Consider the following 14,104-nt stretch of genomic DNA (forward strand, 5'->3'; position numbering starts at 1 on the left):
TCTATATTATAAAGAAAGAAAACAAGTTTACTGTTCCTCTCTTCTAAGAATGTACCGCTGAAGAGGTTTTGTATATACAAGTTTTCAGGATGTTTTTCTATTTGGAATCTTGACAACTGATATCCCACTTTACCTACAAATGAAAATGATTAACAGTTCATGGTTTGCTTCCAATAAGTATTTAAAACAACAAACTATTACGCTAGTTAACGTCAGACTTGTACCCATTAGTAATAGGACTGCATTTGGAGGTCATATTATTTTAGCTGAGAATAAAGTAGGACAGACTGGTTAACACTTATTTAGGATACAGTATCAGGAAAAATTTCACTATCCTTAGAACTAATGTAGATTTCCAAGTAAATTTCTGTTTTGCTTTAGAGGTTACTGCAATCATGTGGCCTGTTTTCATTTTCAAATTATTTCTTCATTTTTCAATTTCCTTTATCTTAAACTGGGTCATCTCAAAGCAATTAAATCTCTTACTTGATTTGTACTCCAGTCTGTTTTTACTGAAGTTAAATTTAAAAAAACCACTCTTGTTAGTAAATTCTCCTATTTTAATTCTCCTATGTAAAATATTTTTCTATTTGCCTTAACTATAACAGATAAAACAAGCTGCTTCACTCTTTAGAAATCAGGACAAGAATATAGCCATGTATCTTGCTCATTGTGTGTGTGTGTGTGTGTGTGTGTACGTGTGTGTTCGGCACTCTATAGCTAAAATGTCTACCACAGCTTCTGCAGTGAATAGAAACTGAAACCTCTGCTGTAAAAGACTGCAGACCACGCTGTAGGTTTGCAATGTGCATCTTCAGCAATTCAACTCTACAACTGATAATTTTTAAACATCCAAATGTCTCTTAACATCTGTTCTAACACTTGACATTGGCAGGGCAATGAATTGAACTACTGCTTGGTGAGAAATGCGTCATGAATGGCTCACTCTAAGTCTCTCTAGAAGTGCCAGGATTCCCAATGCTTACCACTGCTTGTGTCTCATAGTCACCGAAGGCAGTACGTATTGCAGCTTATTCTGCTACTTGGTGATATAAAAAGATTTTTAAGTCCAAAATGAAATTTCAAAATTTCTGAATGAATTCTTTCCAAAAAGAGTACAGAATTTATTACATAATGCCTCACGGGATTCTTACTGAAAATGCAACTTTTATTATCATCCTTTCAAAACAGACTAGAAGTTGCCATTATTTTTAATTCATACACCCCATTCGCTCGGCAACCAGCCAGCATGTACAAGTAAACATCTGATCATTTCATGTGGAAATTTCAATTCTTCCCCAGAAGTCAAACTTTATACTAAAATATCTGGTCTATCATGTGCTAGAATCTTCTCTTTACCACCTGTACATCATGGGAGAAAAAGGCAAACATGAATTCTCAGAGACAATCTGGGAACTGATCGCACAGCTATCTTTTCTTTCTGGGGGCACCATTCTTCAGTTGACTATGATACTTAAAGGGCCAAAGTTTAAAACTACTCCTCGGCAATGGAGACCATTTGGGGCATGCCACCCTGCCATAATCAATGAGTGTTTAAAAATGCTACCCATTTGTTTTTTCAATAGGTTCCAAACAAAAAACGTTCTATCTTGTTTGTGCTGCATGGCTGACTTCGAGCTCCAGACCGGATTTGTAGCTAAGCTAGGTAATGGGAGGGTTTTCATCTTTATCTTTTTTTTTTTTTTTTTAAGTTAGGCAGAGTTATTCATTCACGTAAACAAAAGATGGTATATTTTTGAAAATTAACAATGCTTAGACTAGACAGAAAGTGGTGATTTTGTATTTTATCAAGTGACGAGCTCCATCATAGGCGACATGAAAGCCTGCAAAGCCACCATGTTGAGTTATGATAATCAACATCTTTTTTGAAACAAAGATTTTTTTTCCCCCAATGCAGAATTTGATACAAGAGGTAATCTGTTCCTTTGTGGGCTGAAAAAATCTGGTTTACGCTGGTTTGAACCAGTGGAATCTCTTGTGGTTAAGCCTTCTGCTGTGACTAAAATCAAAACTGCACTGCAGAGCATGTGAGGGTTCATGCGCGCGCCTGTGTGGATGAGGTGTGTCACGTGACCCCAGAACTACCGAATTTTTTTTTTAAAGCTGATAACGCCACTGCCGTCTCTGTCCGCATACAGATAACGAATAAATGCTGAACTCTATTAAACGCCCTTTACACATTATCGTGGGTCGAACACACAATTTTCTGAACTTATGATGACAGTCTATTTATTTTGCTATAAACCCTCAGCACGTAACGAACAGATTTGTGCCTGGTAATGATCTGCTCTGCCAGGGCTATATGAAATGATACCGACCTTCCTCAGATCTTGGGGAATTAAATTGACCGACTTCACCCCCTGGTCTGTAGCTGAAGTTTGACACACTTTATGCACAGCAAGCTCAAATGGGAACTTAAGAGAACCTCGTATTAAAAAATTAAGCAATCATTATCTGCTAAATATTGCTTCACCACAAAAATTTCTGCACATTTGGAAATATCCTACTCCTTTTATGTTTGTTGAGCCTTCTATTTAAGATTTACTTATATTCACAAATCAATGTAATTTTGCATATGGTAACTGCAAGACTACCAGGGTTCAAAACTAGAACTTGGAACATCTTATTTGTCCCATTATCATACTCCACTATGAAAGGCTTTGTGTTTTTATTCACAAAGCTCTTTTTCTCCCTTTTTGAGCATAGTTCTCATGAAACGAAATCATCAAGCTAAGAACTATTAAAGTTTCTACTCTAAGTACATCAAGAACTCAACTCTCTCAAGGAATTAAGATGTTGCCATATGGAATGGCAAATATGGCCATCTAGAAGAACAGAATAATAACATTTAAGACAATGGTGCTCGGGTAGCTGATGGTCTAGCAGCAAAAAATGTGCAAAGTATGTAACTCGGTCCCTTCTTTGTAAATCAAGCCTGAGCTATATTTGACTAAATAAAATGGATATGAATCTGAAATGAACGTTGATAAGGCAATTAAATTGGAATTAAATCAAATATGTATTGTATGAAGGCATTAAAGACACATTTGAAAAAATTTTAAATTTCTTAAGTTTTGGCATCTCTAATCATAAAACAAAGTTTCATATACCAAAGAGTAAATTAATATGCTTTATAATCAGTAGATTGAAATTACATGTATTAATAGTCAAGTTTTTTAAAATCCTAAAAAACCCCAAGCATTATACATTTCTAGAATGAGAAATAATAGCTATTGTATTCTCATTTGTCTAATCTTCACAAAGCAGGCACTATTGGAAGGATATGTGTATTGCATTGAAAATAACTAGTCAGCATTTTCTTTCACCTATTTGCAATAATTTCTATCCATTCTTTAATTAACTGTTTTCTCTTCTAACCTCTTAATATTTTTAAATGAAATACAGCAATATTAACTTGTGTGAATATTTATATTTTTGACTCATTTTGCTTATTTCCCACTTTTACCTGTAGATTTAAAGTTTTTCATAAATAATATATGAAGAAGCTCTGAAAATCAATTTACCAACAATTAACTTGAAAATAACAATCTTAGGTAGAAAATTTTTTTTACATAAATTATCCATAGTTCTATCCAGAAGTATGAAGAACCAACTTAAAACCTTCTCTTTAAAGAGTGTCTGTTTCGATTCCACAGTCTAAGTGAACACTCATCTAGAATAAAAGTTATTCTCAAGTCACCGCACCTGGTTAAGGATGCATCGTAGTTTGAGTGACAACAGTTGTTATATTATGGCAAAGAGCCTCAAAACAAAATGTAATGGCTTTATCACTATGTGGAAATTTTTGCTACATTTGAAAACAAAACATTCAAAAAGTTAAGTGTGGTCTCTTTGGAGTTTTAAACCTCCTTCAAATTTCAGGCTGAAAAGTTCACATAAGTAATAATCTAACAGTTACATATTCTTATGACTATAATTTATCATACTCTATTTAATATTGAAGTGACAGCTCCTTACAACTAAACTTCAAGTCCTCTAAGCACTTTCAGAATTCGTAAGTTTGATTTATACAAGTCCAGGGGAAATCTCCGCATAATCACTTTAAAGTGACAGGAATATAACTTGAGAAATTCAGAAAATATGAACTCAATCTATTTTTGTGGAATATTTTTCTTTAGGCACAAAAATCATACTTGTAAGTATGTAAGGAGATGTTCTAGGCATATAAAAAGTCCATTAAAAGAAGTGAACACTCTTTTTCAAAAAAAGGATCCCTGTCATAGAACTACAACATCTATTAGAATAATGGAGTCTGAGTTAGACAGGACACCCCCTTCCTCTCTATTTCCTCTACATTAGGAGTCGTTTCAAATGAAGGAAACATCTAGAGCTTTTTAAATAAATGACATAAGAACCACACATTCACATTTTGTAAAAAAAAAAATGATTTCTGCATCAGATAGGAAATAAAATCATGATTCAGTCATTCAAGAGCTATGAGCAATCCAAATCTCACTTTTAAAAAGGAAGAAAATATTTTTTCTCTCATCCTCACATTACTTAATCTATTATGAGTTAAAAACCCTTTGTTACATTACCCTTTTATGTTTGATGTGTTTTTTTTTTTTTTTCCCGTTAGCTATTCTCACATTTCAATCAGGAAAGCTGAAATCCCATGTCAAATCTCAACGTGTTTGCATGTCTGATCTCAAGCTGATAACATCCAAATAGTAGAGAGGGTCCCATCTTTCCCAAAACAAACACAATCAGCTCAGTGGTTTTCTTCTCTTTTGGGGCGGGTGGGCTTAACCACACTGGAAATATCCGTGTTTATAATAAACATTATAGTAGAAAATAATATGGTATCAGCATATATGGACCCAGTATATCATCTATTTGAAATGGTAAATATAATTATGCAAATTTTATAAGGTATGTAACATATTATGCTCTATTATCTTATTAAAATTTGGATTTACTTAGTGAGTGGTTTACACTCAGTTTCCTTTAGGCAGAGTACAGCCATTCATAATACACACCACACTAACATTAATAAACACATTTAGGTCTTGCTTCTTAAGTTCCCATCATCAATCAGTCCCTAGGGTTGTTTGAGACATTTTTAAAGTCATCTCTACACTGAGGTTCTTGAAACATTTTTTAAAAGTCTTATATATTATTTATGTGAACTAATGAAGTCTGCAGTATTAATTCAAAGAAAGAAGTAGGACATTAATTAGACTCATGACAGTACTGTATGATCCAATGAGAATTGACAGCCAAGTTGTAAGGCCCTTTTAAGAAGAAATTGTATCTTACATATTTGCCTACACAGATCCTAAACTGCCACAAAAGACTTACCTTATTATTACTATCATTTTTATTATTGCTATGATTTGACAGAAACAGGTCCTCTATATGGCTCTCTGTGCCCTGCACTGGTACTCAGAATTTGCATTTTGGTGAATGTATTTTTAAGAAGCTACACAATAGGGGACTGAGCTGCCCTGTTGAATTTTGAAAGCTTACTTTCATTTGTTTTGCTGCAAGTGTTGATTTAATTATACTGCATTATTATCAAAGCTGTATTATGTACTTTTTTTATTCCTTTTACATGTGTTTGAGGTGAAGACCTTGGCTTTGTCTGCAAACAGTGTGTTTCAAGTTATTCCTTAAGTACTAAATAATAAAGAAAAGAGAAGAAAAGATTTCTTTAAAAGATAGCAGACAGTGATCACAAGGTAAAGGGTTAAATGTAAGATCTCCAAGAAACATTTTGAAGTTGATTAAGACTCCAGCTTTGCATTAAACAGTATCGCTTCCACATGAGTTGCTGCTAATGCTGTTAAGGAGCAGCTTGAGAGCCCAGTGTGCCAGTGACCTCCTTCACCCTCCAGCCACCCACCGGGCCTTCCTGATTAGCATTCTACCTGGTTCTCTGAGGAATTCCCATCATCCCCTAGGAGCTCATTCCGTACTTCGTCACTGTAGGCGATCCGTGACCTTTTCTATAAAACAAAACAAAAAGGGAGAGAGCGATATGAACGTTAGAAAGTAAAGGCTTCGGAGCATTATTGGTATCAAGGCTGATCATCTCAAACCTCGAGAGCCCCCTAATGGAAACCTATTGGCTAAACTCTGCACACCAAAGTTGTGCAAAGTTCCTGAACTTGAGAAATTTAATGTACATTAGAAGTTTCTGAAATGTCAGTATGAAGAAAAACTCTTCATTGTGTAAGTACTCTATGAATATTCATAAAAAGATTGCGACTTGTGGGTTATTCCATACATCATCATTCAAATACAACTGTAAACTGAAAGTAATACAGCTATACAGCTATGTATGTGTCAAACTCACCAGATTGTAATTAAAACAAGAATATATGCCTCTAATATTGTGACAGGAAATGTATTAAAAATATAGTCCTTTAAAATCTCTAATTCTAGGATAATAATTATGTCTCCCACCATACCATGGAATGCCTAAATAGCACATCTATATTTATTTTGTTATTATGATGTTACCAACCAGAAGAGAGACAATTTAAAAGTCTGCCCTCTGTCCACATAATAATTTAAACGGCTCCAAGCTCTCTATAAATAATGGCCATAAGGAAAGTATTTTTGTGTGGGTGTGGGTGTGTGCATTTGTATGTGTATGTATGTATGTATGCATCCATGGTGTCTGATAAAGCAAATCTCCCAATCTCAGTAAATAAAGACAAGTAAGCTATGAATCAACCTTTCCCAATCCAAGGAAATAAAGACAAGTGGGTTATGAGTCAATATTCCACACACTGCAATTTTGTTTGACAAGAAATCTACACTCACCTGTAAACTCAGAGGGACATGTCTGTAAGCAATTCCTGAATCATCTAAATGTACACATATTTGGAAAACGTAAAAGGTTCTGTAAATTAACTGTGGAACTAGTGTATAGTCCTTAGATTCCATTTCCGCATCATTATTTCAGACCCAAGTTCTGTTTTATTAGTTACTTTGTTGCCTTTCCTGCTTGTGAATTATGTAAAAATACAATTAAAAATGGCAGATGGGAAACAGTAATCTTTCTCACTGGAGACTTGGGACTTAAAAATTTCTTACCTGTTCAACTGTGACCAGAAAAAGTATCACAGTTTAAAATGACTACTCATTATCCATGAGCAGAAGTCAACAGTAAGATTTTTAATTTTATTTCTAAACGAGTGAATGAGTAACACTCTTTGGGCACATAGTGATCATAACATCTTCAACATAACATTATATTAGAATTTAAAAGAACCTTTGAAAAGAACAACCAATAGGCTTCTGAATCATTTAAAAGATGCAGCTCTTCTCAATTGGAATTCCTTATCTGAGTTACAGGACACAGAAAATTACTTCAGAAGTCATTTGCTTAGTCTCCCAAGGATGAGAGAGAGAATTTAGTTCATACATAAGAGAGAATTTGGCTCATTACATGTAATTGAGGAGTTAGGGCTTAAGGCCCTAGCAGAATCCAGCTGGAAAAGACTGAATGGAGTCAAACTAGAAAAAAAAAAAAAAAAAAAAAAAACAAACTAAATACCCCTTTATTTTTTAGAGGGGAAAAAAGGCAATCTTATGGAATTCGAAAGATGGCTTTGGTGCTCTGCTTAAACTGAGAGTAGAACCCTGGGGTCTTGACTCACAGCCCAGTGCTCATTCTACCATGTAAAATTTCCTCCCCAATCTATTATTCTGGATTGACTCAGGAAAAAAAGGAGCTAGAGTTGCAAAATGTTTCCTCATTAAGGAGATCGTGGGATCCTTTTTCTACCCTGAGCATCCAACACAAGCTCCATGTCCCTGGTACAAATGTGTATCTTATACATTGGTAGCTGCAATGAGTCAATAAGTAAATAAAAAATAAATAAAACCAACAACGTGCAGAGAGGACAAATTAGAGAAATGAAGTCATTGGCCTGAGGTCAGCAAAGACATCTATTCACCTTCAGAGTGACCCAATTTATTCGTGAACCCAGTAGACTTCCTGCCGCCACAAATGCATACAGTAAGCCTGCTTCTCTTACTGCATTTGCTGAAGCTACTGTTCTTTAGCTATTTCTATGGACTTCATACACATTTTCTACTGAAAAATGCTAAATTAGAAGGGAAGTCCACTTCATGACCTTAACACAGTACTTAAATCAAGCCAAATATTTCCTTTGCTCATTTGGAGATCTCCACTACAGTAGTTCCAAACTGGCTAAGCAAAAGTATTTTACAGCATTAAAGGAAATGAAAACCTTTAAACAGGCTGTGGTATCAGAGCTGTCTTTTTAATTATTCATTTCATCACTATGGGGGACTAAAACATTCCACAGTATGCAAGAACATCATATGGAGATTGTTTTTGTTTAGCCCTCTTTTCACCAAAATATCAACAAATTGGCATAGATTATTCAATTACATTATATTCTTATTTTGATTTACTATACTTCAAAAGAAGAAGAAAATTACAAACGTGCATCTCTAACTATCTAATTTTGCTTTGGTTCGAATCCACTGCTTTTGAAAACCAGCAATTAAGAGTGTACATGCTCAGCAACAGAAGAGAACTAAAGATTCGGCCAGACTAGCAGGGAAGACTCGATAAAGGTCATTCATTACCATTGGGAGGGGAGAAACTGGTCATTTGGACGGCTTTCTGGGTGTAATTAAGCAAATGATATGCTGAGTTTAACAAAGTGTTCTCTAACAGGACTGACTTCTCTTAAAGAATGAAAAGACAATTCATTTCAAGAATCAGATAGTTCCTCATGCAAGTGATAAGACAATGCTAAAAACCACAATCTTTACCCTTGAGTTTCATTTTACAAAAATAAAATAAATCGAATCTTTGTTGTATTAAGAATTAGATTTGGATGCCTGACAATGGTACTTTCTCATAATTTTTTATAGCTTCAAATTTCAAGTAAGCTGATTATAATCAAGTGTAATTTAGCTGGTAAGGTCTCCACTAAACTCCTTGAAAACCAAAAAGGCAAATTGCTTTGAATGACCAATTGCTTATTTTATGGATAATTTTGCTCTAAGACATCAATAATGTTATCTTTTATGCAATTTTTAAAAACCTCATGTTATATTACTAAGTACCCACCTAAGTCTTTAATTTAGAGCATCCAAAGTTAATGAAACTGAAACATCTATTTTATCTTGATAAACCTAACTAAAATATTTTTACTTTATTATCAACAGTATAAAATCTGTTCTTTAGCCAAATGCAAGCATGAGAATATGAGCTGGAAATGTCACACATTCAGCTACAGTTTGAAGGAACCCAATTCATAATGCATTTTATAAATAGTTAATGACTTCTATACATAAGCTAACCAGGCAAATCAAGAAATTGTCAACATTTTTAGTCTTAGTTGTCAGTTACCACTGTCTATTGGTGCTTTATATGTGGCTTCTGGAGAAGACAGAAGCTCTATGCAGTTTGTAATCTACCACAATTTCTGGTCTGTACCATAAGGGTGGAAAAGCTTTAACTGACAATATTTGCCACCCCCAACCCAACACACACTTAAATACAAGAATATTTCTCACTTTAAGTTGTTTTTGTATAAAGCTTACTCTTTCTAACTAACATACTTCAGTGCACGAGGCACAGTTGGGCAGAAAAATCTATAGGCTACATATGAGCTGTAGAAAAAAAATAGAATAACTGATTTTTACCCTTAAAGCACAAAGTTTCAATGCCTATTTTAAACTGATTACAAAGTGACTTTTTAGTTATGAAAGCAGGACTTTGAGATGCAAAGTGATTTTTGGTTTTCACTTGATAAATGAACAGGACTTTTGCATACTGTCTGGCTGATTTTCTCACATTCTAAGTTCAAACAGATACACTTGTTCAGTTCCGTCTGGAAATTCGGCTTGAAACAATCTATCTACTTGACCCAAGCCTTAACATTTCCCAACTGAGTGGGATGTGTTCTTGGACAAGCCCTACTAAATTCAAAATAAAATGAATTAACTTAGTTTAAAAATTAATTAAAAACTGTGATCTGTGATACCACCTTCCATGATTCTACATGTGAAACAAGGTATACATAACTAGAATGAGGATTCTACAGCCCACCATCAGCAAAAGAATAACAATGAAGTCGGTTTATTACTAAAGCATATATGAGAATTTAATTTCCATGGCGTGCACATGGCAAAGCAATTGCTTAAATTGCCTCACCTGGGAATTTAATACAATGTTATCATCAGACCAGCCACATTGTAAATAGATTTATAATGCTTTCCATGTGCTGTACTCTGTTGCATATGAATTAAGTAATGATCTGGTATTACAATAAAATCAGCTAGTTCCCACACCTGGCAGACAGGATATTTCACTAAATTAATACCCATACAGCTACATCACAAGGCATGGGAGAGGAAACCATCTCGAAGGCATTCGACTGGAGTTTTACATGGGAAGCAAATACTCCACAGTAGAATGCCACAATGGTGAATGGGCTGCTCAAGACAATCTGTTTCTAACATCTGTATCACAGAATTAATGCTTTCTTATTCCCATTCTACTTGGCCTAATTTCTTCATTCAGTACTTTAATTACTAATCAGCAATCCAAAACATTCACAACACTAAGAAAGCCCTTTTCTAATCTACGTGCTGCAGACAGCCAAATAATTGATACAAAATGCACTATGATTTTGGTAAGCAATGAAAGAACAGCTTGTCCTACTTCCTAATCAAATTGGTCTATAGAAGAAATAGTTAATAGATTTCTCCATAGGTCTAAAACAAATTACCCAGTCTGGCCAGACTTTCCCATTGCTTCTACCATGGCTTTCAGTCTCCATATATTTAATAATGTCCAAGGTTACCAGGTGATACATCTGCTAAAAACTGCTATGCTTTCATAGCCAAAGAATTTAACTGTGCCAAAGATTTTAACTGCTCCTGTTATAATTAACACTTTGGGATAACTATAGAATACCATGAAATTATATTTATTAGCTATTCATACAAGTGTTGGCATTCATTTCTTACCTAATTTTATCTGACTCTAATTAAGTAATATCATACTTCTGTAATGCCTGGACGGCACGTTCTAAAATTCATCTATCTTTGGCACCAAGCATTCCATTTTTAACCTCATTTCTACTTTTCCATGGTCAGTTTCAGCTTTTCAGCCACATGCCACCCCTGTACTACAACCTAAAAAGGCTTATTGATCCAGGACAGGAAATGTACATTTTGAAGAAAAAGACATAAAAAAGAATTCATGAATCTTTGCTTATCAGGGTGTTTGTCTCTTGTACCAATTCTTGGAAAAGGTGATTTAATGTTAAATCATGTCATACTACATAGTTTAGGTAAAGGCAAGGTAAACTATTAGGTAAATGTTTGATCCCTGAAAAGTTGCTAGGATGGAAAAGTACAAGGGCACTAAATGAAAAGAACAGGTATAACATTTCAGTGTGTAATCTTGGTCAAAATAAGTTCTCTCTTGGTCAAAATATCAACTCCTTTTTCTCTAAAACAGTGGTGTTAATATTTATTTCCCAGGGATGCTGTGAGGATTTAAATACTATAAACTAATGGAAACTTAACCTAACACCTTGAATGGGGTAACTTTAACAAGCATGTTCATGTTGGGAAGGACACAATAAAACTAGTACACACACAGGTCTGACAGCATCAATTAGTTTACCTTTCTTAAACATGATCTGCTAACATATACCAAAGTAACTTTTAAAAAGCCTATGTTATTTAACCCAGTAACTCCAGTACATTGCTTTATCCAAACCCTTATTTTCCAGTGCCACAATTTTTGGATGGCTTCCAAGTGTAAAAACTTTACTGTGTTTCTTTAATGTTATCAGAGAAAGTAAATTCCAATCTGTTTCTTCTAAGTAATCATTCTACTAAACATGACGTGCTCTAGCTCAGGGGACTGTTTTGGGTTAAATGTCAAGCTTATTCGCTGGAAAGTGCACATGCCACATGTCGCCAATTCTGTAGCATTAATAAAGAGAGAACACACCTTCTATCTATCATGAACTCACAGCCAATGGACCATATGCAAGCCACCAGAGAGAATACACTAACACGCCCTGCTGCTAGGCTACCAACAGGTTAGAAAAGCAGGTTACTGTGAGAATGCTGAAATAATCCATTGTTTTTTTACTATGTAATACCAGGAAAGGAGATTTAAAACTTCTTTTGAAAATTTTTATCTTTTTATCCTAATTATTCTCATTTACTACTTCTGTTTGTACTTTCCAATGCATTTGATATGTTTGAAAATGATATTTAAGTTTCGGCTGTAAAAATTGAGATGAGGCCGGCGCTGTGGCTCACTTATTTAATCCTCCGCCTGTGGTGCTGGCACCCTGGATTCTAGTCCCGGTTGGGACGCCGGGTACTAGTCCCGGTTGCTCCTCTTCCAGTCCAGCTCTCTGCTGTGGCCCAGGAAGGCTGTGGAGGATGGTCCAAGTGCTGGGCCCCTAGACCTGCATGGGACACTGGTAGGAAGCACCTGGCTCCTGGCTTCAGATCAGCACAGCGTGGCCGTGGCAGCCATTAGGGAATGAACCAACGGAAAGAAGACCTTTCTCTCTGTCTCTCTCTCACTGTCTAAAACTCTCTCTTTCTCTCACTAACTGCCTGACCAAAAAAAAAAAAAAAAGAATTATACCACACTTCTTAATTACTTTTCAAATTTTAGCTAGAATGTATCAGTATGTATGTGTATATATATATATATATATATCTATATATACACACCCACACATATATATATGATGTTATACACATACAGATTCACACAAACCCGTATGCAATCCATACGGAAAAATAACTCCATTTGGGTTGTGCATACTAGAATGGCCTTCTTTTTTAACACTAGGAATTCTGTCCACATTGCTGCTACATCATTTAATGATTTGCAAAACAGAGAGCCCAAAAATCATGTAACTGTACTTCTTCATTTCCTCTCCCAGCATTTCCCAACTTTAAGTTCAGCACCAGTGTTTCAAAATGCAACATAAGTTAATACCATGACCCCACTCACTAACCTATGCTTATAGTTTATGACTTTTGACACTGCTTTTGAGCACAATGTGGCTGTGCCTTAAATCATTTTAGCTTGTCAAGAAACAATTAAGTTACTTCATTCACAAAATCAGTTCATGATAGAATGCCCAGATGTTATTGTCAGCATCTGGAATAGTGTGCATGGAGGAAATCAAATTCTTTAGTCTTTCTGAATGTAAAACAAAATAACTCCACAGACTCCCCTTCAAATCATCAAAATGTTTATTATTTTGTTACTAAGGATATATAAATACCTTACACACTCCCACTGGAAAATGATACTCTGATAAATGAATGCTATCTAACAGATACTTCATTTGTATTTTATTTAATTTCATTTTATCTGAAAGAGAAACAGAGAGATCTTACATCCACTGGTTCATTCCCCAAATGTCCATAACAGCCAGGCTGGGCTGAGCCAAAGCCAGGAGCAGAGAACTCAGTCCAGTTCTCCCATGAAGTTGACAGGAACGCAACTACCAGAGTCATCACCTGCTGCCTTCCAAGGTGAGCATTCAGCAGGAAGTTAGAATCTAGAGCAGAGCTGGGACTTATACTCAGGCACTCGGATTTTAATGAGGGCATCCCAGCTGGTATCTTAACCACCATACCAATTGTCTGCCCCATCATTTGCATTTTAAAATGAATAAATATTTAAATTCCTATAACCGATTCTTATACTTCTAGTTTTCCTGTGTAATCTGCCTAGCATTGGGAAGGAAGACTGATTATAATCATAATTTCAAGTGATATAGACATTCAAGGATTTGTACAATTGACACAGAAGTATGATATGAGGCTTCACATAGAGCCAGAAATTCAGAGATAAGGATTCTAAGCCAGATGAGTGATACATCCAAGGTCACAGGGCTAAAAACAATCAGACTGAACAAGGACAGCCTCTGCTTCCCAATGCCAGTGGTCTTTCCAAAACAGGCTGGAGTCATCCCACCTTTCTTCCATAAAGAAAAGGCTGGCTGCACCACTCACTTTTTTTTTTTTTTTTTTTTTTACAAACTTTTCACGAGCTACAAAATTAATTAGT

At 35.3% G+C, this 14,104-nt stretch overlaps 1 protein-coding gene across 18 annotated transcripts in view; it reads right to left on the reverse strand.

The window, feature by feature from the left end:
* The window catches only part of VTI1A (vesicle transport through interaction with t-SNAREs 1A), a 378,509-nt gene that overhangs the window by 286,379 nt on the left and 78,026 nt on the right, over positions 1-14,104 (reverse strand). For all 18 annotated transcript variants that reach the window (XR_011382257.2, XM_002718711.6, XM_051823644.3 and 15 more), the window contains exon 4: positions 5,913-5,990. Coding sequence is in view for 17 of the 18 variants with exons in the window: in XM_002718711.6 (XP_002718757.1) it covers positions 5,913-5,990 (78 nt within the window). In the remaining variant the exon portion in view is untranslated. The remainder of the gene's footprint in view (positions 1-5,912; positions 5,991-14,104) is intronic.

Source organism: Oryctolagus cuniculus, chromosome 15 (genome assembly GCF_051225735.1).
Source record: "Oryctolagus cuniculus isolate XC-2025 breed Fujian yellow rabbit chromosome 15, ASM5122573v1, whole genome shotgun sequence".
Classification (NCBI taxonomy): domain Eukaryota; kingdom Metazoa; phylum Chordata; class Mammalia; order Lagomorpha; family Leporidae; genus Oryctolagus; species Oryctolagus cuniculus.